We start from the raw sequence: 27,266 nt of genomic DNA, 5'->3' as shown, positions 1-27,266 counted from the left end.
AGACATACTATAGGTTTACTGACACCAGTAGGACCCCGTGCTTACATGTGTCTTCTATAACACTTTATAAAATACCGAAAAGAAACATGTCTTCCGTGTGTCCCCAGTGGACCATGTGGTGGTAGGAGAACAGGAGTCTGGAGTCCTACAGGCCAGAAGCCATGCTGGGACTGGAGTTTCCAAGCACATCCTGCAGACAAGTGGCCCCAATTTTCTGGGTCTTACTCTTCTCTGTACAATTAGCATGACATCACTCATACAGCAGAATCCTTCCATAGGTCGAGTGGGTTAACTGTATCTGACTCCCTAACAACAGCAGGTACCTAATAAGCAGTTGCACCCTTCCGTCTTTCTGACAGATTTTCCTACAGATGCTTATAGATGAGGTTATACCTCTGTGATGTGGTTTTATTTCACAAGAGTCACACAGGGCCAGGCTTCCCAGCCCCCACTGGGACGATTGTCCACGTGATTCAGAGAACTCTTAACTAACCACAACCAGCCAAGTAAGATCCATGTTTAATGCCTGCCATTCCCGCTTCTAGTTTTAAAAGGTGGTGCCTTGCTGGATTTAAAAAAGAGAAAAGTAGAGGCTGTCAGAACTACGCCAAGGCTCTGGGTGTCCACCCATCCCAGGGCCTGTGGAGGCCGGGGCAGGCCTGACCTGAGCCTTCTGCAGGGGTGCCATGCGGCAGCAGAGCACAGCGCTGCAGTTTCGGCAGATCTCCAGGAACAGCTCTCGGTAGTTGCCACAGCTTCCGTCCTCTCGGGGCTTCATGATCAGAGACAGCGCAGCTCCATCAATGATCAAGCCATAGTCTTGCATGTCTGCAGACAGTCTGTTTAGTTACACAAACCAGAGAGGTTACTCAGTAGCTAAGTCCACAGACTTCAAAAGACTATGCAATTTTTTGGGATGTCTACAGATGCTATAGATTGATGATCAGGGAATTAAGAAACTGGGGTTCTTGCTTTATCAATATAGTCTTTAGAGCACTGGATGTAACACCCTCTACCACACTTTAAATTGAGTCCTATTTTTTATTTTTTAAAGATTTTATTTATTATTCACGAGACACAGAGAGAGAAGCAGAGACATAGGCAGAGGGAGAAGCATGCTCCCCGTGGGGAGCCCGATGCTGGACTCGATCCCAGGCCCCCGGGATCATGCCCTGAGCCAAAGGCAGATGCTCAACCACTAAGCCACCCAGGCGTCCCTAAATGGAGGGTTTTTTTTTTTTTAAAGATTTTATTTATTTATTCATGAGACACACACACAGAGAGGCAGAGACATAGGCAGAGGGAGACCCATGCAGGACTTGATCCCCAGAACCCGGGAGCATGCCCTGAACTGAAGGCAGATGCTCAACTGCTGAGCCACCCAGGCATCCCCCGAAACTGAGTTTTAACAACACAATGTCATGCCACCGAAGCAGAGCAAACACAGTTCTAGTGGTTTTGTGTGCAGATTTTAGTACTTCTCCACAACAGATGGGGAACATGTGCCTGCGGCCTGTAGAGCTGTCTTTACTTGTGAAGCCTGGCCACGGTAACCAGCCTCGGGCTGCAGGCTTGCAGCTAACCTTCATGGGGCATCCTGCTGGAGGGCGTGAGTTGGAAGGAGTGCGGTCAGCATATACCTTTTTGCTGGGTTTCAAAATTACAAGATCATCTCTAATCCCCCAGAGGAATCCTGCAGATCGATGAAGGGAAGCATCTCCCACTCCTTATGAATAATCTAACATTTGCATAGGATGAGAGAGCTGCTTTTGCTTTACTACATTAATGAAAACCTAAAATGATTTCCATGAAATCTTAACCTCAGATCATGCATCTGATACCAGCAAGGACAGCATCGATAAAATGTGAGAAAACTGCTGAATGTTCTTGGGAAAAACAATCACGGGCATATCCGGCTCGGTCTCAACAGAGAAATAATCACGCATTATTAATATTTCTGACACTGACAGACACCCAGAGGAATCCGCAATACAGCCCTTGAGTGCCTCATCAGCCAATGAGAACGATCCCAACCCTAGTATTTTATTAATCAGTCAAGCCTGCACCCATAAGCAGCAGTTTAAAAGTGAACACACACACACATCTTATGCAAGACACATCACACTTGCTGCAAAGACATGACTCTGGCCCAATTCCGTGGTTCACTGCAGACACACTGATGCCGTGGGGACCCCCGGGGACAGACCAGGCTGCCCGCAGGGGTGCTGAAGGCACACAGCCCTTCTGTGGTGGGATGGGGGCACTGCCTACCCTGAGAAGTTGTCCCTTGTCAAGCTCCCGCTATGGCGCAGGACAGTCTTGCTCAGCTCAAACAGGACGTCGTGTAGACTCTGCTCCTCAATTTTCTTCGTGGTGAGTTCAAGCAGCTGTGTGTTCCTCCTAAACAGCTTGCAGGCATAGCAGGTGGCAGCTGCTGTTTCCATCTTGTCCCCAGTGAGAACCCAGACCTTGATCCCAGCCTTCTGCAGAGCTTCTATGGTGTCAGCAGCTTTCTCCTGGAGCCTGAGCAGAGCAGAAATGAGACACACAATCCTGGGTGTGACACAGGTGAATCAAAGCAAAGAATCTCAAAAATTTGTGAGCTATGAAATTGTTTCTGTTCCCTCAAACTAAAAATCACCATGCCACTACCTCGCAATCTTACCATGAAGCACCTGGAGTTTTTATGGTTACATGTTAACTGTTCACAGGAGAGCACTTCCTTACAGGAAAACGTGTAATAGTAAGAAGTGTCTGTTTTGCATACTCGACACCTGGTGAGCACGCTTGCTCTGTCTAGCTGGGACCCCTGACTTGTGGAGGATTTTAAGTAACCACAGGAGCGACCACAAACCGTCTTAACCAGGGAAAGATGGGATCGGGAAAACAGGTGATCTGTAGTACTCGCTGTACTTTCGTTTGCATGAACTGCTGTAATCTGACACTTACAGACTGGAGCCCAGGCACCTCTAAATCAGGTAAGATACGGGACAGCCAGCTGTGTTCCACCACCTGCCGACACAGACCCTGGGCTCTCCACACGTGTAATGCTGGGAAGCACTCTGCCTCCACCGAAGGTCGTGGGATGAGGCTCCATCGGCAACCCCATTTGAGGTATGGGAAACCCAGATGGTGGGCATGCAGCAGCACGCACACGGACGAGCAGTTCACACACTGCTCAGGTTGCCTTGCTGTGTGTGGAGGCCTTGTATCAAAGCCACGTCTGCCTCATGTGGGACTTACATTCTCTCCAGACTTTACAGTCCTGGCTTTTGGCAGTCCTGCCATAGTGTGCCATGCTTCTGTCTGGTACTGGCGGGTTCAGGTCCTAACTGGGGCGACCCAATGAGACTTGGGGTGGGCCTCTTCAGTATAGCCCCAAGCCCATGACCTCGGCATTCGAGAGACACAGAAAACATCTCAATTTCATCTACTTTCCACTTTTCTGAAACCTGGGCCAGAAAGGTCAGTCTGCAGAAATGTTCTGGGGTTTCAGGAAAATGATCTGTGACCGAGTATTATCACTTCAAAGCTGCTGGCTCCCACCTGCCCCAGGCCACTTCTGTTTTCGAGGTCTTGACTTCCCTCTGAGTGGATCTGCTCCCTCAACCCTCAGGAGGGTGTACGGGCACAGCTCCCCCGATTAGACCTTCCCCTCCCTGCACCTCCTTCGAGGACAGTCTCCAGGCAAATGCACCACATGTCCCTCTCTAGGTCCCCTGACCAGGGGACCCTCAGTGGCCATGGCTTCGCAGTCTGAGGCCCTTCCCGAGTGCAAGCTATGCTTCCTGTGTTGGCACCTGGGCCCCCATCTGGCCGAAGTGACAGGACTTTCTAGACACAGCAGTGTCAGACATGTCACCCGACACCCTATCGAGGTTGGGAAGCCAAAGACTGGTCATTAAAGACACTGGGAAGTGTGGGTTTCCAGTAAGGACTTAACAGTCAGGTTCATTTATACCTTAAAGACTCTGAAACTTTACAGAAATAAACCTTTAGGGATCCCTGGGTGGCGCAGCAGTTTGGCGCCTGCCTTTGGCCCAGGGCGCGATCCTGGAGCCCCGGGATCGAATCCCACATCGGGCTCCCGGTGCATGGAGCCTGCTTCTCCCTCTGCCTGTGTCTCTGCCTCTCTCTCTTTCTCTCTCTGTGACTATCATAAATAAATAAAAATTAAAAAAAAATTAAAAAAAAAGGAAATAAACCTTTAGCAAATGCCCTCAAGTGTCTGCTTCATTCTATTAAATGGGGGTATTTTTTCTTTTCCTTTCTCTCCATGCTCTCAAGTCACAAGAATGACATGCACCCGTGTGTTAGTGCACGAGGCCTGAACTCACTTCCAGCCTCCACACATAATGGTGGCAGGTGAGCGGCTGTGGCTTCGGAGCACAGGAGACACACATTTGGTAATGTTACCAGTCATTAGTCATAGTTTCTGCGATATTCTACTTCACAGTTTTAAGTTTCTTCAACAAGAAATGACACTGAGTACGTTCACATCGAAAATGTCATGCATGAACTTAGGGCTGCTGACAAATTTTAGGAGCAGAATCAATTCTTGACTGAATGATAAAGAATGGTTTATGAATGACTGTTTCTTGACTACTGATGACACGTTATGAACGAGACAACCATATGGTCCTGATTTACGGCAGTAAAACACAGTCCAGGCACGACCTTGGGGGACACCACCCTGAGGCCTGTCGTGTCCTGCTGCAGATGCACATCCACGTGAGGACATGAGATGTGGCAGTCAGTCCCACTGCACCCCGCAGGCCCCGCCGCCTCAGCACCACCACTGCTGGCCTTGATGGGGCACGGCGCAGACTCTACCTGTCCTCGACAGCCGTGGCACCCAGCAGAACAAGGTCTTTCTCTATTTGTTCATAGGCCTCTGCTAGCTTCTTTTCTCGATCTTGAAGTGCCACTTTGGCAGCCTGCAGCAGCGTACAAATGCCTTCATATTCTTCCGGATTGAGCCTTTTGTAGGCAACACACAAGGTTCGAAGCCCCTCCTGCGGGAGATAGCGCAGCGTTTAACATAAATCCAAGTGTCACTCCCCTGGAATTTTATGTCATGAGCTTTCTCAATATCCCCTCTCTTTCATCCAAACTGACTGCAGAATTAACAGGCAACAACCCTTAAAGGATTGCCATTATATCTGAATTATTTATATGCACATTAAATATACAATCATTATAGATTACTAAATTCCAAACAGGTAAGCATAGCAATAATACAAATCAGGGCTGTGAAAATATAAGACTTTGTTCTTTTATTTTGACAAATGAAGGGTTAAATTTTTCTTAGGACAATATTTAGAAATTTCACTGTAAATATCAAGTGATGTTTCTAAAGTAACATTTTTTACGTGGGAAGTCTGTGATCTTAGCACCCACCAAAGAAAAGCTGCTCAGTTATTTATCAAACATACTGCGTCCACAGGACAGAGAAATAAGGATCCAGCAACAGTGGATTCACTGCGACTGTAACTCTGGATGTCACCATGCAGAGCACACGCCCCCCAGCAAGGCGCCATTGAGCTCGAGGGCCGCACATGAAGCACTTAATTCCATCAGTCAAAGTGCCCTTCCTGTCTGGATGAGGCAAACCATCTAAACCATCACAAAGGTCTGAGTGATGCTCTAAGGATGACCTCCCCTCTGTCTCAGCCCTGACTCAACTAATCCTAGGAAAAGAGCCGGAGTCCTCCTATGCAATCAGTCCAAATTCTGGGAGGATACTGGTGTGTAGTTTTCTTTTTTAAGATTTTCTTGTATGTGAGTTCAAATTTCCTGTAACTGCCCAGAGAAAGCTTCACATGTTTTGCTATTTCTCAGACCTCCAGATGTGGCTGAAGGATGCAGTCACAGAGGTGAATGTCTCCTACTGTCCTTGAAGCTCTTCAAAGAGTTGGTGGGAAGGGAAGCAGAGCTTTCAGAAGTGAAAAAAAAAAAAAACTTGTTTTTAAAAATAGGTATGGGACTTCCACTTGTGGAGTCAGGGAGTAGAAATACTTTTCCTGATTCCTCCTGCTAAGTGCTACCCAAACCCTAGATGTTGTATATGAGACCACACTACACCAACAAAGCCACGGACACTACAAGAAAAGAAAATTAAAGAGCAATATCCTTCCCAAAAAATGCAGATGAAAAGCCCTCAAGTAAGTTGAGTGCAAGAGCACACCTAAAGGATTATGCAGCACGACCAAGTGGATTTACCCCAAGGAGGCAAGGAGGACTCAGCCCAGGAAAATCAGTCCCTGAGACACAGGAGAGAATGACCAAGCCCCACACAATCATCTCAAGTGATGTAGAAGAAGCATCTGATAAAATCCGACACTGTTTCATGAAAAAAAAAAAACACTCAATAACCCGGAATAGAAGGGAATGTCTGCACGACCACAGAGGCATTAATGAGAGCCCTGCAGCTGGCGTCAGCCTGTGAAATGCTAAAAGACAGAAAGCTCTGGCCCTGACTCAGGAATGAGATAAGGATGACCAGGTTGGTCACATCTGTTCAGCACAGCACTGGAACTCCTACCAAGGCACCTAAGCAGGAAAAAAAAGCATCCAGATAAGTAAAGGATGCCACCTCTGTTCACAGACATGGTCTTACACATAGAAAACCCTGAGATTCCACAGAAAACCACTGGAACTGATAAAGTCGGTAAGTGGTTGAAATACAAATTCAATATTCAAAAATCAGTCGTGTTCAAGAGGTAAAAGATGTGTAGACTGGAAGCTGCAACGTGTTCCCAGAAGACGTTACACGAGACCAGGGAAGTGGAGAGGCCCCCAAGTCCACGGGCTGAAGACATCTTGGTCCTCAAGACACCACCCGAAGTGGTCCAGGGTCGGTGCAACCCAGGAAAGCCCGACGGCAAGTGCATCCTAATGTTGATGTGGAATCTCAAAGTTCTGATAATAGCCAAGAGTTTCGTAGAAGGACAACAAAAGTGAAACACCCATACTTCCTGATTCCAAACCTCCCTGGAAAGGGACAGAAATCAAAACTGTGTTACTGCGTGAAGACAACAGAGACAATGGCCTGGCCACCTCCTGTGCAGGGTCAGGGGATTTTGGCAGTGTGCCAGAACCGTTCAAAAAAGTGGTGCTGGGAAAACTGGACATCCACCCACGAAGATTGAGGCTGGACCCCTCCTCACACCACTTATAAAAGTAACTCAAATGGACCACAGGCCCGAAGGTAAGAGCTGATGTTGTCAAACTCTTAGAAAAAAGCACAGGAAAATCTTCCTGATCCTGGGTTTGGCAATGGTTTTACAAATGTAACAGTAAAAGCAGAGGTAACAAAAGAAATGAGAGATAAACTGGGCTTGATTAAAATTTTAGAATTTCTGCATCAAAGGACACTATCAAGAGAGTGAGGCCACAGCCAATAGAATGGGAGAAAATGGTCACAAATCACATTCTTGTTAAGGTGTTAGGATTCAGAATATATAAAGAGCTCCTACCATTCAACAAGAAAAAAATAAACAGCCCAATTTAAAGTGGGCAAAGGATCTGAATACACATTTCTGCAAAGACCTCCCAGTGGTCAGGAAGCACCAGAAAATGTGCTCAGCAGCTGTGGCCATTAAGAGAATGCAAATCACCACCATAATGAGATGCCACTGCACACCCAGTACGAGGACTATAAAACCATGGAAACTAATGCACATCAGTGAGGATGCAGAGAAGCTGACACCCTCATGCATATCTGGCATGAATGTGAAATAGTGCAGCTCCTGTAGGAAACAGTCTGGCAGATCGTCAAGGGTCCCTGCGTGACTTGGCAATTCCATCCCCAGGTGCACGACCACAGAACTGAAAGCGGGGTCCCAAACAGGCTTCCTACAAGCACTATTCCTAGCTACCAAAATGTGGAGACAAGCAGTGTGTGCATCAACAGACAGATGGACAAGATGTGGCCCATGCAGCGAATCCATCCCAAGGAGTATTATTGCACTGGAAAGGGCATGAAGCTTGGGTACAGCTACACCTGGATGAGCCTGGAGGACATTCTGTGAGGTGAGAGAAGGTGGCCACGTGAGCACAAATATCGTATCATCCCACATACAAGAGATACCCAAGACGGCTAGGTGTGTGGGGACAGAAGGGAGACCAGAGGTTGGCGGGTCCAGGCAGAGCGGGGAAGGGGAAGACTTTGCTTCATGGTACAGTTTCTGTTTGTGACAGAAACTTGGCAACAGAGAGTTGTGATGGCTGGAGGACGAATGTAGTTGATGCCAATGATTTACACACTAATGATGGCCACCAGGCAAATTATGTGTATTTACAACAACAAAAAATGGATCGCAGACTTAAAGGTAAAACATAAGGGAAGATAGAAGAGAGCACTCAGTACCCAATGGCGATAAAGAGTCTAGGTGTGACTCCATCGCAGGATGCACGAGGGAAAATGCACAAGACAGACATCCTTGGAATTAAAACCATTTGCTCTGCAAAGTGCCCTGTGGAGAGGATGAAAGCAGCAGCAGAAATGAAAGAACCTATTTGCAAATCACAGATATGATGAAGGGTTCACATCTTAAACATCTAGAGAACTCTCAAAACTCAACCTAAAAACCAAACCAAAAATCTCACCATTGTCTTAGAAAGTTGGCAAAACACAAGTAGGGACGAGTTGCCGATGGCACCAGAGCACACAAGAGCTCACTGGGGCCAGTGGCCTGGGCAGGCTCAGCCACCACCTGCCTGTCAGCGGCACTGGCTATAGACACCAGAAAATGGGTGGGAGTTTCTTAAAAAAACTCAGTGCCAGTTACATCATGCTCTTGGGCGTTCACCCCAGAGAAACAAGACCGTATGTCCACAGAACCGGGATACAGGTTTCACGCAGGTTTATTCCTGACGGCTTCAAGGTGGAAACAACCCTAACGGTCATGGGGGAGGATACAAAGCACCATCTGCACGATCTTTACAACTTCCTGAAATTCCACGATCATCTTAACGTCGAGACCCAAACCCAGTGACCCTATAGGTGCCCCTGCTCAGACCTGGAGTTGGGGTTTCCTGGCAGCCCCTTGGCATCTCCAGAGGGCCAGTGGGCATTTGAAGGGTTCCCCAGCCTGGGAACAAGCCATCAGGAGGTAGAGGGGACGGTGCTGTCCCAGAAGCCAGGCTACAGACCTCATGGCTCACAGGGCCTTCTCTAGACTGAGGAGGAACTCGCTCCCCCGAGTGATACCCTGGACTCACCTGACATGTCCTAAAGCCACCATCCAAACAGGACAAACTGGTGCCTGATGGGAACACAGGGTGACCCCGAGCCCAGCAAGGCAGATTCCACGGGCCAGTCTAGTCAAAGTCCCCCAGCAGGCAGAGGGCAGAGAGCATCACCCATCGCAAGGACACTAACCACCTAGTTCCAAGGGCAGAACGAGCAGAGAAACAAAAAAAGCAACCACATCGTGTCACATACATCCTGAAGTTCTTTTTTTTTTTTTAAAGATTTTATTTATTCATTCATGAGAGACAGAGAGAGAGAGAGAGAGGAGGCAGAGACACTGGCAGAGGGAGAAGCAGGTTCCATGCAGGGAGCCCAACGTGGGATTCGATCTGGGTCTCCAGGATCACGCCCTGGGCTGAAGGCAGGTGCTCAACCGCTGAGCCACCCAGGGATCCCACGTCCTGAAGTTAAATACAGACATGCAGGTGACAGAAAGTCCTGGTGTCTGGGGTGGATATCCCAACCCCAGGGCTGCTGGCTGACGAGATACAGCACGTGAGAGGCATGGGCGTGGAGACGGGGTGGCAGAAGGTACCCAGAATGAAACAGAAGACGTTTTCAAAAGAAAAGACCCAGGGAGCCTGGCAACGATGTAAAGCATGCAATCCCACACGGTTGCAGTTCCTGAAATGTAGGTGCTGAAAACACATCTGAAGACATACCAGCTGAGAAACTTCCCAGCTTGATTAAGAACCACAGACCCCCAGACCCAAGAGGCTTGAGCAGCCTGAGGCGATGTGAAGCAGCCGCGCCAGAGCCCGCCATCGCCGCCAGCCCAACACAGCCACAAAAGACGGCCACGGGATGCAGACAGAGAACATGTCCACCCTGACAGTGGCCCCTCCAGTGAAAGGAAATGCCGGTCCATGCAGCACACACGCAGCTGCTTCTGTAATGGCCTCACAGGTGGACAGGCCACATGCGTGTCAAGAGAGGCCTTCCTGCATCCTGTCGCCGCGCAGCCAGGGAGGGCAGTGGGCACACAGGAGCCGCAGGACAGAGCACCTGTGCCGAGCCGTCTGACAGGTCCTGGCGAGAAGCTCCAGCACTGCCACGGGGCACTGTGGGTCCTGGAGCCACGCGGGAGGAGGTCACAAGATGCGGCGGCAGATTGCCTGGTGCGACCTTTAGCGCCAGATGTGAGGTTATTACAGAGTGTGGAGAGGAGAGTTTAAGGCCAGTTGTGATCGTCAGGGGCCTCAAGGACCAGGAAGTTGTGCTGCCAGCACGCAGTGCACAGGAGCAGGCACCAGGAAACGCTGTCTCAAAGTCAGCGTGCTTCTCAGGTGCACCCAGCAGCTGTTCTCATGGAACACACAGAGTCCTGGGGTGGACACTGTGGTCCCCTGAGGGAAGGGGAGGGGTGGACAAAGGACCCCAGAGGGGCGGGGAGCATCCTCTCAGCATCCTGGGCACAGACCCTGGAGTTTGGGCAGTGGCCTGGGTCTCTGTGGACCACAGATAGGCCCAGACCTGTTCAACAGCTGGGGTCGTCTGAGCATGGTCGGTATTCTAGCCTCTGTCACAGGAGCCAGGCCACCTGTCATTTCAGACCCAGTGCCAGAGTGACTCGCAGATGGCGCTGCCCACCCCCCCGGAGTAACCTGGCACACCTGTGTTGACACTCAAAACCCAGAGATGGCTGCACCTGCGTGTGTGCCCTCACGGCACTTCACAGAAGCCCTCCATTCGCGAATAGAACCCTTGTCTCCGTGGGCAGTGGGTTGAGTGACCGTGACTGTCCTGTACACCAAGGCTCAATCATCTCCAATGTGCACATCCTTAAGGGTCCCTGCTGGTTCAGGGCAGCTCCTTACCTGGCCAGCAGGTGTCAGTGGGCACCCACACACCCCACCAGGTCTAAGTGTGTAGCGGCTGCCGTGGGCAGGAATGGCCCGAACAGCCTGATGCAAGGTGGATGATTCCTGACCCATATTCCGAGATTTCTGTGGCCAAACCCTCCTTGGTTTATAACGACCGTTACACATTAAATCCTGTGGTTCGCAGCAGTAGGACAAGGCTGTGAGGAGCCACAGTCCCTGGCTTCGGGTCTGGTGTGGAGAGCAGGATGGTCTCGAGTCAGACAGGCACATGCCCTCCTGCACCAGAGGCAGGGGAGGTGCCAGTGGATGAGGCTGGGGGCTCAGGCAAACTGGCGAACCACACACACTGCGGGACATGTGGGACAGGTGGAGTGGTGCCCTTAAGAACGGGAGTGCAGGGAGCAACGCTGGGTATGTCACCATGGAAAGGGACTTCACTGTGTTGACGAGAATCACCAGAAATCCTCAGGACTCCCCACAATCCCCACAGACCTGCTTATAATCCTGATCCCTAACCACCAGCCTAGCCACCAGGTTAGCCCCCAACGATGGAAGCACACGCAGCCAGAGCATTGACGGGTTTCCATTCCACGTGTGGCCTTCAGAGTACGTCCCTCAGGGGACAGAAAAGGACGCTGGTAGCCAGGCTGCCCCCACCCGGCCCCCCAGCTGGGATGTGTATGCCGCCCCCGCCAGCCTCATCTCACCACCGCGTTGCGCTCCACTCTGGCCCGGATCTGGTCCACTTTGCCTTCTATCACTCGGGGAAATATCGAAGAATCTGCTCCTTTGCAGAACAGATAGATTTCTCCTATAAAACAAAGGGAAAAATGATGTTTGATCATATGTGGGGAAGACGAGTTTACTTTTCACGTTATGCTTTTATAAAGAAACAAAAATAGGAATGCCAGTATTGAGACCATCGTAGAGATTTCCTGAGACCAGTTACCATGTTCAGTCAGGAGAATGTTGTATCTTTATTCCCACAGCCTCAGACCTCACAGTTCAGCACCAGGGAGACCGGTCACCACTGCCGCTGTGTGGCTGGCCCGGGCCAGGTGGACACGGGGGCATGACCGGCCCATGATGGGCCTCCTACGCTGACAACCTGCAGTGAGCATCTGGCTGTCCTTCATGCTAACAAGATGCACAGGAAACCTGTTGTGAAATGTCCTCAATCACATCCCAGCAGCTTCACAGGTGCTCGTCCTGCAGACATATGCTTCCCTGTCCTCAAGATAAACCGATTTTCTCTTTCAGATAAGCAGGGAACTCCAGTATGAGATGGAGAGCAGACCAAGGACACAGAAGAGGCCAGCTCTAGTCAACAGGCCCCTGCAGGTGGAGCGCCCTTCTCCAGCCACCGAAAGCCACGAAGCACGTCACCTGGCCGGCTTCGTTTGTCGGTGGCTCCTGGAAGCACTGTGGGGTTGGTCCATCAGAGCAGCGGTGGCCACAACCGGGCATAAGCCCAGATGCTGAGCTCCTGGCCTGGTGCAGATTCCTGGAATCCCTAGATGTTGGCAGCCCTCAGAAGGTGCATGGGGGAAACCAGGTCCAAGGGCACTGGGGGGAGCAGGCGACTGTCCTACCACAGCCATGGTGCCAGGTGGGCGGGCAGGGAAGGGCCACACCCGGGGCGATGACTACCAAGACCGCTGGGCTGGACAAAGGTGCCCGAGCTGAGCGACAGTATCCCGAGCCCATCCACGTTATTCCCCTGATCCCAGAAGGGACTCACTCTGGGGGCACATGCAGAACATCTCAACAGCACAATTCCTGCTCACAAAGTCCTGAGACCAGACTGAGGCTCAGGTCAACCTGTGTCAGAAAGGATGGTGGCTAGTAACTTTCGAGCGCCAGCACACAGAGCCAGCCTGGAGCCCTTCAGGGCAGGGAGCCAAATCCCCAGGGCACACTCGCCAACTGTGTGGGCCTGGGGCCCAGGTTCTTGTCACGAGCCACGGAGAATGGGGCCTTGGGCTGGCCTCACAACCAGCCTGGGTGCAGAGCCCATTCCTGACTCCAGACCTAATCTCTTCAGACACAGTTTACAGCAAGAAAGGCAGTCAAGACGATGTCAGGATGTGTTCTCCAACACGTTTTTCTGGTTGAGCCAGCATGTGTTGTGTCCTGGGAAGCCTGTGGCTCTGCAGGGGAGCTCTCAGGACAGGCAGACGTCTCCCCATGGAAGGGGCCCTGGAATGGCATGGCTGCCGTGGACAGATTCTTAGCATGACCCAGCTCCTTCTCAGGCTCCGTGTCGCCCTTCTGAAGGATGGTGGCAGCTGTTTATGAGGGGTCCTCAGAGCCTCCCTGGCCGCAGCTGCAGGTGCCCTGCTCAGGAGGTGGCACAGGTGGGGCAGGTGAGTCACGGCTGCCTCACTTCCTATGGTGGGGTCATTCCTGCGGCTCGGGACCAGTCTCCCAGACATGACTCACCTGCCCGTGCATCCCTGTGGGGAGGTCACATTCCACTTCCATGTCTTACTTCCGGGCCATTCTGAGTGGCTTCAATCCTGGGGAGGGCACCTGGACTGCATGGTGGAGCTGCCCACGCTGGCACACCCGAGCGTGTTTTTCAATATCATGGGTGAATGTTTCCCATGTCCTGCTGACCTCCCAAGGCAGAATGTCTCCACATGTTACAGGCAGCACTTATATTACAGTGTTTTATGTCCTGAGACACTCAGATGGAGCCTCTCTAGCTGACAACAGGCTCAGGGGCGTGGGGACCATGCAGGGCAGCATCCCTGCTGCCACATGCGTCCCACATGCGTCCCAGGCTCATCGACCAGCACTCCAGAGGGTGACTCACAGTCTTCTGTTTGAAGACATGCCCCACAACCCCGCACCATCCCCTGTGGCCTGAGGAGGAGGACAAGCTGCTGCCGGTCCTGCCAGAAGACAGCCACCAGGGCAGCCCGGGTGGCTCAGTGGTTTAGCGCTGCCTTCAGCCCAGGGCATGATCCTGGAGACCCGGGATCGAGTCCCATGTCTGGCTCCCTACGTGGAGCCTGCTTCTCCCTCTGCCTGTGTCTCTGCCTCTCTCTCTCCTTGTGTCTCTCATGAATAAATAAATAAATTAAAGAAGAAGAAGAAGAAGAAGAAGACAGCCACCAGGACCTTGTTTATATGGACACCTATTGCCTTTGCTCCTGCTGTAATGCGGCTTTCCTGGTTAGGACACCGGCTGACACAAAATTCCCCAACGTGCCTTCAGATCATGTCAGGCTCAGAGTCAGGCTTCAGGGTGGTGGCTGTATTTGGTTGCTGACAGGCAACTTTCCAAAGAGATAAACACAGCCTATTGCCTAGTTTTACAAAACAAAAAGGAATAGAATCCTGTATCTTTTGATAAGATGCCATTTAAAATTGCAATTGCATTAAATAAGTTGAACTTAGAAGTATTTACTCAGTACTCCATAGTAATAAAGGGGTGAGTACATCCTAAGTATAGCTTCCGTGTTTACGATGCTTATAGTCTCCAGGTCGGAAGACAGGCAAACATCTCATCAGGTGGAGGGCCTCCAGGTGGAGAAGCCTCACCAGGTGGAAGGTCTCCGGGTGGAGAAGCCTCACCTGGTGGAGGGTCTCTGGGTGAAGAAGCCTCACCAGATGGAGGGTCTCTGGGTGGAGAAGCCTCACCAGGTAGAGGGCCTCCTTTGGAAATCATGCATACTTGGGACTGGCCTGGGGCTGAGAACTGGGAAGGCAGCTTAGGGCATCAGTGCTAGACACTGAGAACTGTATCACTGTCATCTCAAGGTCCCTCAGGGCGCCAGTGGGGTCTTTAGGATGACATGTGGCTGGAGACTGGAAGGCAGGGCTGCAGGTGGGAGCTGTTAGACTGCTGTGTGTGTGGCGGCTGCAGGGAAGGAGAGGAGAGCCCGCTGTCTCTGCCGCCAATCCCGTGGGAACCACATCGGCCTGCCTTGTGCCAGCCCACCACTGGTCACAGGCTCATCTTTTTTTTTTTTTTTAAAGAGAATGAATGGTTAGATCCTAAAGCTCCCAGAGAATGTAAGCATCCGAATAAAACCACCACGCTGTACAATTCAAGAAACGAAGGAAAAAGACATTCCTACCTGTAGCAGATTTTACAATCACACTCATTCTCCTTCTTACTGAGTCAAAACTCAAAATTTCCAGCAATTCAAACCTGAAAAAGAGATCAAGACTTGTTTTTAAAACCTGGCTCTGTAAGCCCTGTAATCTAGGTGATCACAGTGCATTCTTGGCACAGTGTCAGGCTCCTCTGCCCTGAGCACAGCCCACCCCATCTCCTGGCTGGCCGTGCTTTCTTGGGGGCGTTGTCGGGATTCGTGCAGTGGGGGCTGCACTGCTGGTGCTAGCACCAGTGGCCCCCAGGGGCCAGAGGGAGGCAGAGGCCAGGCATCGCGGGCTGAGCCCTAGCCCAAGTTGTGGCTGCCCCGGGAGTTGGTCCAGCACACAAACTGCATGTTCACTTCCCTGAATTCTGGACACAGACTCACAGGCCGTACCAGAGCTGCAATCCCCGGCAATATGGCATGTCCTTGAAGTTAATAAAAATCATTTAAAATGCAAAGAAAATCGATATTAAACTGGCTTATACAGTCATTATCAAAGACTATAATTTCTGCTGACATTTGAAATACTGGAAGTGGCTCAGCCCCCTGGAGAGATGCCCTGGAATGTCCTCGAGGTCCAGAGACCCCAGGCCAGCTCAGGGAGCAGTAAACCTCATGATGCAGCTGGCTTGCAAGCCGTGGGAGGGCCGTGCAACCCTGGGCAGCAGCCGAGGGCGTCCTACCCTCCCCAGGGGCTGCCAGCACTGTAGGGGCAAGCTCACTGCGCCTACCCAGGACCAGCAGCCACTGTGGGTCAGGGGCTCACCTCCTGCCAATCCAGGAGTTTATTTTTCTTAAGGAAATGTTAAAATCCAGGGGTTTTTGCAGCTATGGAATCGAGTGTTATATTCTTTGCCACATGTCTCTGTCTATACCCATTATTACAAGTCACATTTGTTTACAAAGGAGAGATGGAGTTTTGAGTGAACACTACAGATACGTGCCCCGTCTCAGGGCCCTGCCCCCCTCTGGTGGACACAGTCACTAACACTGAACATGTGTGTCAGTTCTCTCTCTCCAGAGACAGACTGGCCACCATGGGCATCCACCAGAGCGCCCTTCTCAGCCTTCTGTGGGGCCCAGCATCCCACAACCAGGAGCCAGGGCTCCATGAACACACATCCTGAGGCCACTTGGGACAGTGTCAGGCATCCTAGATGCCACGGGGACTCCTGTGTAAGCCTAATGTGGGATGGCCCAGAATGTAGGTGGTGCAGCCCCGCCTGGCCAGCCTCGACTCTGGCCAAAGGTCCTGGGCTGTCACAAGGGGAGGGGACAGGTGTGGGTGGGGACAGAGACCTCAGGTTCCCCCAGAAACTGTCTCCGACATAGGTGTGCTCACCTTTCCACGTCGTTCTCTCTATTTAGGATTTCCATGTAGTTGTCTTTCAGTCTCAGATACGTGAAACCAAGTCTGCAGAGAAAAGGACACATCAGTCCAGAGCTCACAGTCCAGTCTGATGCTCCTCATACCTTATTTAAGCTTGGGGAAAGCTTTCTTATCAATAAAGAAACACTTCTGGTGAAACAGAAGTGAGAATTGCTGAGCAATGGGGCTGTCTGGGGGGTGCCCAGGGGTGCCACATCACAGTGATAAGGATCCTGAGACACTGCAGATCTCCAGAACCACCCTCTCATTTTATGGATGAGGGAGCCATAGTCCAGAGCCAGAAGCCAGTCCATAAACGTCAGCAGCGTGTGTAACACATAACATGCCCTCCTCCACCAGCATCCCCAAGAGCTGCCCCTACCCCCGCCAGGTGCTGTGGTGCAGAGACAAGGCCATGCCTTCTGGAGGCCAGGAGCTTAGACACGAGGAGGTGGAAGCATCATCGCAACACAGTTGTGGCCACAATGATGCAAGGGTGCATGGGACCGTAGGGGGACAGGGTGTCTACCCGTCACGGCACAAGCTGGCAGGCTTCCTAGAGGTGAGCCTACAGTGGCCAGCAGGACCAACCTGTCCTAACTTCTGACACACAGCTGCACTTTCGAGCGCTCTTAGAATATACAGACTGGCTGTAAAGTACAACCAAAATCCTTTGCATCTTTAATAAAAGTTAAGAGGGGAACCACCTATTGAAGACAGTGACCAAGAGAATCCACAGCCAAGGATTCACTCCACACGGACACAGGCAATGTATCTGAACAAGAATTTAGAACAACAGTCCCAAATTCTGGCTTGAAAGAAGCACAGAAGATACCAGAGAATCCCTGGTCAGGCCGAAATAAAACGTGCTGTAACGGAGACACAGAGCATCTGGACATTATCACAGTGAGGACTGAAACAGCAAAAGATTGAACAGATCAAACAGAAGATGAGATTGTGGAAAACAACGAAGTGAAAAGATAGCCACAGAGTCTGGCAGCAGAATGGCAGCTTCTCCCACCAGCAGTGGGCTGCATACAGCAGGGCCCTTGTCTGCCAGCATGGAGGTGGAGGACTCGGGTCAGCAAGGCTCCGCCTGCCCAGCCCACCCCACAGCAAGCATCCCAGCACAGTGGCCGTCTCGGGACACTCCTTGTGAGTCCACGGTCAGGGCAGACTGCATCAGCAGGGCCCTCGTGCACCAGACCCGCTCAAAGACGTACCTCTGGATACCTTCAACGAGGGCCACCTCATCAGGAGAGGACGAGATGTAAGTACAGGACTTCCCTGAGTCAGGAGACTTCCTGGGTCCATCCACGTCATCGTCGTCCTTCACCTGGATGGTGTGGCACAGACACAGGGCCCGGAAAAACAGCTCTTCCTGCTCCTACAAAAGTGTGGTACAAACCCCACGTATCTATGCCATGTCAGCTTAAAGTACATAGAAAATATGCAGAAGGCAGTGAACAAATTTCAGGGGTCAGGGGAGATTCGTCTCATCTCCAGTGCTTAAGGGGAGGGTGTGGCTTCTCTTCATCCTTGAGCAGTTCTGAGTAAGGGCAGTGAGGATGCTGGTTCAAGTCATAGGACATGAAGTCAGCAGCCAAGCCTCCGGGAGCCTGGATGCCCTGGGGTTCCCCAGCTAACTTCCCAGGGGCCCTAAGGTGTGGCTGAAGCCCAGGGCCACTGACCACAGGCCCTCCCTCCAACACTTGGCAGGGAAACATCAGTTTCCACGTGGAAACCCTCTGATGCACATGTGGCAGGGGATGCGGGGCACTTGGTCACGAAGGAGCTACCACTGCATAGTTGCTAAGGCAAGTTGTCCTCAGTTCCCAAAGGACCCGGCACAGGGCTTTGAGGGCACCAAGGTTTGGGGAATGGTCTCCTCACTGACCATGGTGATCATGGTGAGGGGTCACAGCACCTCCCAGAGATGCCAAGGTCTGGAACCATAGCACTTGGGAGTGTGTGCATGTGTGCCATGGGATGTACTGTATGTACATGCATGTACTGTGTGAGGGTGTGTGCACACTGGGCATGTATTTCTGTGTACATGTGTGTAATTTACATGTGAGCATATGGGACATGTGTCTGTGTGTGCACATGTAGTATGTATGCACACATGTGAGGGTGTGTACGTATACATACATGCTTGTGAGCATGAGGGGCGTTCATGTGTATCTGAGTACAGTGTGTGTGTGTACATCTGAGGGTGTATGCATGTGGGGCACATGCCTGTGTGTATATGCATGCACATGTGAGAGTGTAGGACATGTGTCTGTGTGCACATGTGCGCACTTGAGTGCAGTGTATGTGTGCACTGTGTGTGTGCATATGGGGTGTGTGTCCCTGTGTACATGTGTATGTACATACAATTCACATGTGAGCATATAAGGCATATGTCTCTGTGTGCACATGTGAGTGGGGGCAGGTATCTGTGTATACACACACATGAAAGTGTGTATACATATACATACATGCTTGTTAGCATAAGAGGCATCTATGTGTGCAAGTGTGTACATCTCAATGTAGCATGTGTTTGTACACACGTACATGTGTGAACACGTATGCATGTAGGGCATGTGTGTGCACTTGAGTGCAGTGTGTATGTACAGATGTGTGAGGGTGTGTGCATATGGGGTGTGTGTCTTTGTGTACATGACTATGTACATACAATTCACAAATAAGCATATGGGACATGTGTCTGCACCTGTGAGGGTTTGTGTGCATGTATATACATGCTTGAGAGTGTGAGGGGCATTTGTGTGTATCTGAGTACAGTGTGTCTGTGTGCACGCATGAGGGTATGTGCACGTGTCTATTCACATGCACACACATGAACGTGTGCTCCACACATACACATGTGCATACATGCTAGCGCATGTTTGTGAGCACAGACATGTGGAGTGCACAGCCACTTTGCTCTCAGCATACCACATGTTCTAGCTGTTTCTCACACAGATGTGACCACTGGGGTCAGAGGCAGGAAATGGTGGTAAGCACACAGTTCCTGATGCAGGTCACTAGCAGATCCAAGAACAAGGGGTGGTACTGGTTGGCCTTGGGACAGGGGACCCTGGGACAGTGCAGCAGTCATGGCCCCAAGGGAACACACCTGTGTGTGTGTGGGTGTGGGTGGTCACCTACCCTGGCACTGGTGCCTGGGGAGGAGTCAATCATGTCGATGCCAGAGGCGCCGGGGAGCACCTGCCCATTGCAAATGGCGTGCGGCACATACACATGGCCTTCGATGCAGCACTCCTTGAACTCCATGTTGTTCTCCGTGAGTGTGCCAGTTTTGTCTGTGAAGATGTACTCCACCTGCAGACACATGCTCCGTTGGGTGGGGCTGGCCAGGAGTATGCGATCTCCTCAGAGAAGGCGGAGCCACCAATGACTCAGACCCCAGCACAGCCCTGCTTCCTAACGTCAATGTTTTCACCCCCATATACCGCCAGCGTGAAGCCCCACACTCAGATCAATTCCGGTTCTGGGCTCATCAGGAGTAACGGTGGAATTCTGGATGACGGCACGGCATGAGGATGTCCCCGCCAGCCTGGGGGGGCACGTCCTGCTCACCATGCCTGATGACACACGCCCTGGGACACACACGGGAGGCAGGGTTTAAGGGTCAGGATGTGCAGGAGTGCAGGAAGCAGAAGACATGGGTAACAACCAGCTACATATCAGCAAAATGTTCTCTCTAGTTTTAATGCTTCTGCAGAAAATGCATTTCCCCACGTGCCTGGTTCTACAAGCAAACCAAGGACACAGCAGACAACCTGCCATTCGAAAGCCTGCCCCCAGTGCCTGCCGCGGAGCCTCTCCCCGCAATTGGGACGATCTGGAGGGAAGCCCCATGTGATGGTCCTCAGAGCAGCAGCTATGCTGTCCAACACCTGTCTTTTTTAAAGAGTTAGGGTCAACAATCATAATGAACATTCTGGGAGTCCCTATCTTCTGAAAAACTTTCCACAAACCTCCCAAGCATCAGGGTACCAAGATAATTTGAGTCAGATATGCTGTACTAAACAGCGCTTCTCGCTTTTCTTGTTACAGAAAACTGCTTTCCTCTAAGATTTTCTCAAGAACACATAACACATATCACGTGTTGTTACCAAGGATGTGAAATACGTAGACATGAAACTATCCTAGTGCCGGGCAAATGAGTCGCATTTTCCGAGGGGCGGTCTAGGACTGGACTCCAGTCTCGGCTGCAGCATGCACTGGAGGGACACTCTGAAAGTCATGCTCATCAGTAAGCAAGTCATCTCTTGGTAACAAGTACCCATGACCCCAGGGGGTGAAGGCAGTTGGTCTGAGCCTGAGCATCTATTTACAGACTGCCTCTTGGGGCAACAAGGCGCAGATTTCAGCTGCCAGGCTAAAATGGCCCTGTTTGCAGGGGTCTTGGGTGGGTCAGTCAGTGAAGCATCTGAGTCTTCATTTTGCCTCAGGTCATGATCCAGGGGTCGTGAGGTCAAGCCCCGCATTGGCTCAGGATTCTCTCCCTCTGCCCCTCCCCCTGGCATGCTTTCTCTCTCTATCTCAAATAAAATCTTTAGAATGACCCTGTTTGCAAAAATACTCCCCCCAAATTTCTTCGTTTTTTGTTTTGTTTTGTTTTTAATGAGTGAACTACCATTTACCAAATGCTCTTCACTGCCCTGTAAAAGCCAGGAAGGGGTCAGGCCATGATGGCAGACCTTTCTGGAACTGTGTCCCAGAAAAGGAGTGAGGTTTGGGTCTGGCAGACAGGTGTGCACAGGCTCGGCCCCTCATCCAGGCAGCCCTGGCCGGCAACCTCCCTGTGGCGACTCCAGCACACACTGGCACACACCACACCTCTGACGCCCCATCAGTGCAGCACTCTGGCAGGGCAGAGATGGTGTTGCACCCATTTTATAGATTAAGACGCTCAGGTGCAGAGAGGTCGGCCACCACCATCTGTGAAGAGCAGGGCTGCGATGAGATGTCTGACGTCTGCCAATACACCGAGCTATTGGAACTCTCACTTTGCTCATCTTTAAATCGAGGAAAACTGCTCACTCTGAGTTCAGGGAAGGAAATCAGGCATAAGAGCTAAATGCAATGCCTGTAAAGGAGGACTCACCAAACTTACAGTATGAAAGCCCAGAACAAGCACTACTTACCAAGTTGGGTGAGCTTATATCAAGCAGCTACACAGCTGATTTTGCATAAATTATATGCATAAAAGCACAATCAATTGCCATGTAAATAAAACATAAAAAATAAATTTTGCTGCTGTGTTTCACAAATTATGGGATGCATCTTTGTCAGTGAGTTAAAATGGAAAATTTTCATTTGACCATCTGGATGATGTGCCCCCACAACAGGGATCATTTAGAACCCAGACACCCGGGGACAGATGGTCACAGGTCAGGGAAGGGGGTCCCGAAGGTACTGACCTGTCCTAATTCTTCATTTAAATCTGATGTGTTGACCAGAGGTCCTTCCCCCGTGTCCTCGTCAAACATTTCTTCATCCCAGGTGATAAAATACGAGCCCAGGAACTTCTGCATCTCCACCGTGACGTACATGGACACGGGGATGATGTAGTTGAAGAGGACCATGAAGGCCAGGAAGTCTGTGAAAGCCCTGAGGAACTGAGAGAGCACCATGTGATTTCCCACATCCCCATGCCAGCATCACAAAGGCCTAAAACTCAGTTCTGCCCAGATTGCATCTGTGCTATTTCTAAATACAGGCATTTATTTCAAATCCAAAGATAAATATATTTGGGGGTGGCCATCGGCTTAGTCACCCCGCACCTGATTTTAGTGCCATAAGGGTCACAGACCAGGAGCCGGACTGTATAATCTGGAGGCACATGGCTCAGGTCTGGACTCAGGGAGTCCAGCCAGAAGACCATACTCTTTTGAGTAGAGGAGATTCAATAAAATTATTTTAAGACACTGGCTTAGGGAAAAATCAATTTTGGTAAACACGAGCAACCAAGCTGAAAGCCCCCCTGAGGAAAAATGAAATCAATTCTTACCATAATTTTCCTATAATTGAGACTCTTCTTTTTTCCTTTCTCTTACCATAAGTAGGTACCATTTACCTCATGATCCTTAATGAGTGTTTTCTGAACACTCTCTAAATATAGCATATTGCACTGGGTAGCACCAGAAGTGTTTATGCTGCTGCCCTTATGAATTTACCATGGGAGCCAATCCCTTCCCAGAGTATACACTCAAATACCCAAGACAGGACCAACCAGTGTCTATGGATAGGGAGGCAATTGATAAGACTTTCCAATCAGTGAACATTTCTATGACAAAGGTGTCATCAATCAAGATTTCATGTTCTCCTGCCACATTTTCATAACAACAGCCTATAGGGTATCTTTGATGACTTTGCAAAGGGGAACACATTCCATACCAGGTTCCTCTGTCTTTCTGACTCGGTTTTCTGATTATACCATGGCTCATCTCGGAATGGTTCGCTCTGCCATACGTACTTCAGGACAGTGTTTATCAGCGCTTTACTAATCAGAATGCAGAGGTACACAATGAGGAACACGTTCATGGATCTAAAACACATGACCAACGATACTTAGTTATTGATTGATGAAGAATCTAGAGCAGTGTGTCACCTTCCTCACACGTCAAGATAAACACACTGTGAAGAAACAGAGAACATGTTTTAAAGGAGCCCCCCACCACCAATGGCACAGTAGAAGTGAGAACAGAAGCTTGCATATATCAGAGTCCATCCTGTGACCACAGGGAAAGTTCTGAAAACAGGAGAGAGTGGTGCATGCAGCCACACTGGTGACTGCATGGTCTAGGAGTCTAAGATTCAGGATATCCAGAAGTCATTTCTTCTGCCACTAAGTGTCAACCAGTGAGTTCCAGGTTTAGAAATAACCACTGGGAAGAAGGGAGGGAATGCCCTCTGAACTGGAAAAGTACTGAATCCCTGGCTAGTGTCTTAGCAGATCTTGTGAAAAAGCCTTGATTTTCCAGTATCTATTTCTGAAACCCATACATCAATGTAGACATCTGGAAGTAAAGCATTCTTGCTTATCAAGAGCCAGATCTCCATTTTCATATCTGGTACAGCCGTCGACGGACAGAGACCCATGATTGCATCCTGAGATCAACTTGGTAAGAGCAGGCAGTCTTCCCAAAGATCTCCAAGTCCCACATAGTTCTTATTAAATAATTTATAATCACTTCAAGTCAGGAATACACTTGAACAAAAGGCAAAGAAGACAAAATTCTGGGCCACATCTTCTCACAAATTCAACTCTGTACTTGGCTTGTCATTGTAAGGATTTTACTGTTTCATGAAAAGAACACTGTTTTCTCTCTGCTCAAGCTTTCCTCAGGAAAACACACAGTTTCCAACAACTCAAAGCCAAAAGTGACCCAATTTTAACATTTTCATGAATTGGCAAGAGGAGCTACAGGACTTAAGACGTCCATATGAGGAAGCCTGCAGACTTGGGCTAAAGGTGTGTGGCCATTTGCATCCCCATAGAACAAGACTGTTGATATAAATACCCAGCACTACCAGTTCCCTAGAGACCATGAAAAAATTGCTAATGAAGCCAAAAGGAAAATGCTTTCATGTCTACTGGGGCTCAAGATGGTTTTAGGTCATGGAGCTCTATGCACTTCAAAGCGGGTACTGAGACTTACTTTTCTACAGCAGATCGTTTCTGGGATTTTGATTGATAATTTAATGCCATCTTGGTTTCCATGCCTGTGTAAATAGCAACACCTGTAAACCAGAAGAGTCAATGTTAGAACAATAACACAGGCATATCTTGCCTTTACATAGGAAGTTACACACAGCTACAGTAAAATGAAATTTTGGAGAAAATAAATCCTATTTTAAATTTCATTAGGCAAGCTAGCTGTTCACAAAGAGTCTCACAACAGGATTCCTCAGACTATAGAAATACTTTTTTTTTCCAGCATAGAAATCAAGCTCTACTTTTTCTTGAAGCTCAGATTTTACTATGTTGAATTTTTTGACAATAGGGCACATCCACATGTTTTTTAGTTGTCTCAATTAAAAGACAAAAATAACCCATACAGATGGGAGATAATAGCAAAGAAATACAGCCATTAAAAGAAATCTCCTGCAGAACTATATTGTGAAACATAAATTTAGGTTTCTGAGTCAGAAACTACAGGCACTTCACATGCAAGCAACCCTCAGACCCCACTGCTTTGTGGGCCTTGGCGATCCACCAGTACTGGCTGATCACTGCTGCCAGAGTCTACCGCAGAGCACAGAGAGATGCATTCATGGGAGCACTACGAACTTTAACTGCTCAACGCACCCTTAATTTTAGAAGCTATTAGTATAATTCACTAACTGAGACACTGACCGAAGATCTTCTCGGTGTTCTTCAGCGTGGCTCCTCTGAGAAGCAAGTTCTCTGACCCCAGCGGCCTGCAGACACAGAAGGACCAAAGCAGAGCAATGGAACACACAGAAGGTGCTCTGGGGTAGGAAAATTGAGGCCTGCATTTAATAGACTTGATGTCAAGAGGAAATCATTTAAATGCAGAGTACCTTCTATCTGGATTACGAAAGTTAGCCTGGCTCCGTGTAAGGGTGGGTGGCCTTCACCCTGGGAGGGTAAGAGCTGCTCTGTGGAAGGTCCCAGTGGATTGGCACTTGGCAGTGCCTGCTCTCTGGTGGGGCTCCACACTGTGTGAGGCCTTGTCAGGAATGCGGGCTCCCAGCTCACCAGACCAACCAATGGGTCAGAGAAGGTGATGTCTGTGATTCAAGAGGATCCAGCTATTCCCACCACATCCTCGGGGAGGCTCCACAAGTTTCATGGGATCTGGTCTTACTTCCCAACATGGGGGCTGGGAATACTGTGCATTGGTCAACATGGGCAGTCAAGCACACACAGACCCTCTCTGTATGCCCATGGTCTCCAGATCTGGAGCCACCCCTGCACCTGCTACTCTGGGGAAGCAACTACCAAGAAAGGTAAAAACCACTCAGGAAGGAACAAGCAGGGCCCTCAGCACTCGAGACTCAGCAGTGAGCAACAGACCAAATCTCTGCCTTTAGGGGATCATGTTCCTGTGGGCTCCATTCCTCATTTCTTCTCATTTTCCAAGAGTAAAAGAGAGTAAGAAGAATGCAACTCGCGAATGTTGCTGCTGAAGTATTCTACCAATTTCCTTTGCAGAGTAAAGAATTAGTATCAAAATGTGAAGTATATTAGTTATTACCTTCCCAAGCTACTCAGCATTAAACTTTGAACTTGAAGCATGAGAAGCTGGCAGTGCTTACTTCTGATTGATCCTAGCAGCAATCTGCATAAATCTAAATCTATTAAGACAAAGGCTCATGAGACACAGAAGTACTGGTTGTTCTACACAGAAATTAGGAGTGTCCTGGAGACTTGTGCCTATTTAGGGAAGACCATGGCCATGCCTTCATGACCTCTCAGAAGCACCCACAAACGTGCTGATCGACAATAAAGTGAGAGGCACACAAATCATTTCCATGAAACAAGCAATTTGAAGAGCCTCACAAGGAGAGGCGCCCAGGTCTGATATTTCAGGAGCCATTTATTTGCCATCAATATCTTGCAGAGATTATTTCTACTTCCAGGCAATTGCTCTCCTTGACACACAAGGTAACACCAGGACATGGACAATCTGGAGACCACTTAAGTGGGAAGAAAAATGATTTCTCCAACCCCAGGGGAGGGAGTTATAGGTCAACTCTGAATCCTACTCAAAGTCAACTTCCTAAACCATCCATCTCGATCAACCCAATAGCTAAGACCTGCTAGATCTGGAAATGATGCCCAGAAGACATATCCACAGGCCTGGGGATGCAGAGAGCCAGTGTGAGTGTGAGGTGAGAGTGGACCACATGTGTCCAGCCACTGGCTGGCTCTGGTGCGCAGCCACCTGGCTGGTGTGGGTCCTTGTCCACAACCCATGGGTGTGAGAGATCCCAGGCCGCTATGATGAAACAGGTAAGCACACCCACCTGCCACCTGCACGGTCCCCAGATGAGACACATCCCCTTAAATCTAGACAGAATCTAGAGCCAAAAGTGTGTCCCAGTGATGATTGTGAGTAGATGCATACATTCCAATAACATGGCCTCCTCGTCAGAAATTGCTCAGCTTCATGGTTGAAGACACACTCGTCTATAAAAGTTGAGGGCATTTCTCACAGGGACAGAGGCTCACTGTCACAGGCTCCTAACATGGTGAGACAGTATCTTCCATGAGTGCCATCAGTTTGTTGGCATGAACAAGAGAAACCAGAGAAGACAGCAGAACCTGGACCATTGGTAAAGCAGAATTCTACTTCTAAAACCCAACAGAATAGCAACGATGAAAGCCTCTGATCTGTAATAGAAAATTTCACTTTAATGGAAATAGTGCATCTTTCCTCACCTCACCACGGGGTCGTTCCGGTCATTGTAGACGTTGATGCGGCCGACAAACCTGGCAATAGAAAAGCCAGGTCAGTGCTGAGCAGCTGGGTGGGGGAGGCAGGCCAGGTGCCTATTGTCCAGAGACAATTCCTGCCTCCAGGAGGGAAGTGCACTCTACTTGAGGGCTGGGTTCTTGGTCAAGAGCTCATTGGCTTCCTCCCTCTTTCTTCTTTAAGGTTTATTTGAAAGAAAGAGCGCAAACGTGTGTGCAGGAGCTTGAGGGTGGGACAGCAGGAGACACA

The 27,266-nt window shown here is 49.8% G+C and overlaps 1 protein-coding gene across 7 annotated transcripts in view; it reads right to left on the bottom strand.

Annotated features, from left to right (window-relative positions):
* ATP11A (ATPase phospholipid transporting 11A) overlaps nucleotides 1-27,266 on the bottom strand; it is a 129,337-nt gene that overhangs the window by 22,289 nt on the left and 79,782 nt on the right. For all 7 annotated transcript variants that reach the window (XM_055335836.1, XM_055335834.1, XM_055335829.1 and 4 more), the window contains exons 8-20: nucleotides 26,984-27,034; nucleotides 24,932-24,996; nucleotides 24,234-24,315; nucleotides 22,969-23,119; nucleotides 21,993-22,190; nucleotides 19,711-19,884; nucleotides 17,784-17,947; nucleotides 16,534-16,605; nucleotides 15,168-15,241; nucleotides 11,787-11,890; nucleotides 4,834-5,015; nucleotides 2,272-2,523; nucleotides 665-839 (exon numbers count right to left, since the gene is read on the bottom strand). In XM_055335836.1, coding sequence (XP_055191811.1) covers nucleotides 665-839; nucleotides 2,272-2,523; nucleotides 4,834-5,015; nucleotides 11,787-11,890; nucleotides 15,168-15,241; nucleotides 16,534-16,605; nucleotides 17,784-17,947; nucleotides 19,711-19,884; nucleotides 21,993-22,190; nucleotides 22,969-23,119; nucleotides 24,234-24,315; nucleotides 24,932-24,996; nucleotides 26,984-27,034 — 1,744 coding nt within the window. The remainder of the gene's footprint in view (nucleotides 1-664; nucleotides 840-2,271; nucleotides 2,524-4,833; nucleotides 5,016-11,786; nucleotides 11,891-15,167; nucleotides 15,242-16,533; nucleotides 16,606-17,783; nucleotides 17,948-19,710; nucleotides 19,885-21,992; nucleotides 22,191-22,968; nucleotides 23,120-24,233; nucleotides 24,316-24,931; nucleotides 24,997-26,983; nucleotides 27,035-27,266) is intronic.

Source organism: Nyctereutes procyonoides, unplaced genomic scaffold (assembly GCF_905146905.1).
Source record: "Nyctereutes procyonoides isolate TBG_1078 unplaced genomic scaffold, NYPRO_anot_genome, whole genome shotgun sequence".
Lineage (NCBI taxonomy): Eukaryota > Metazoa > Chordata > Mammalia > Carnivora > Canidae > Nyctereutes > Nyctereutes procyonoides.
This window is presented reverse-complemented; position numbering and strand designations above follow the sequence as displayed.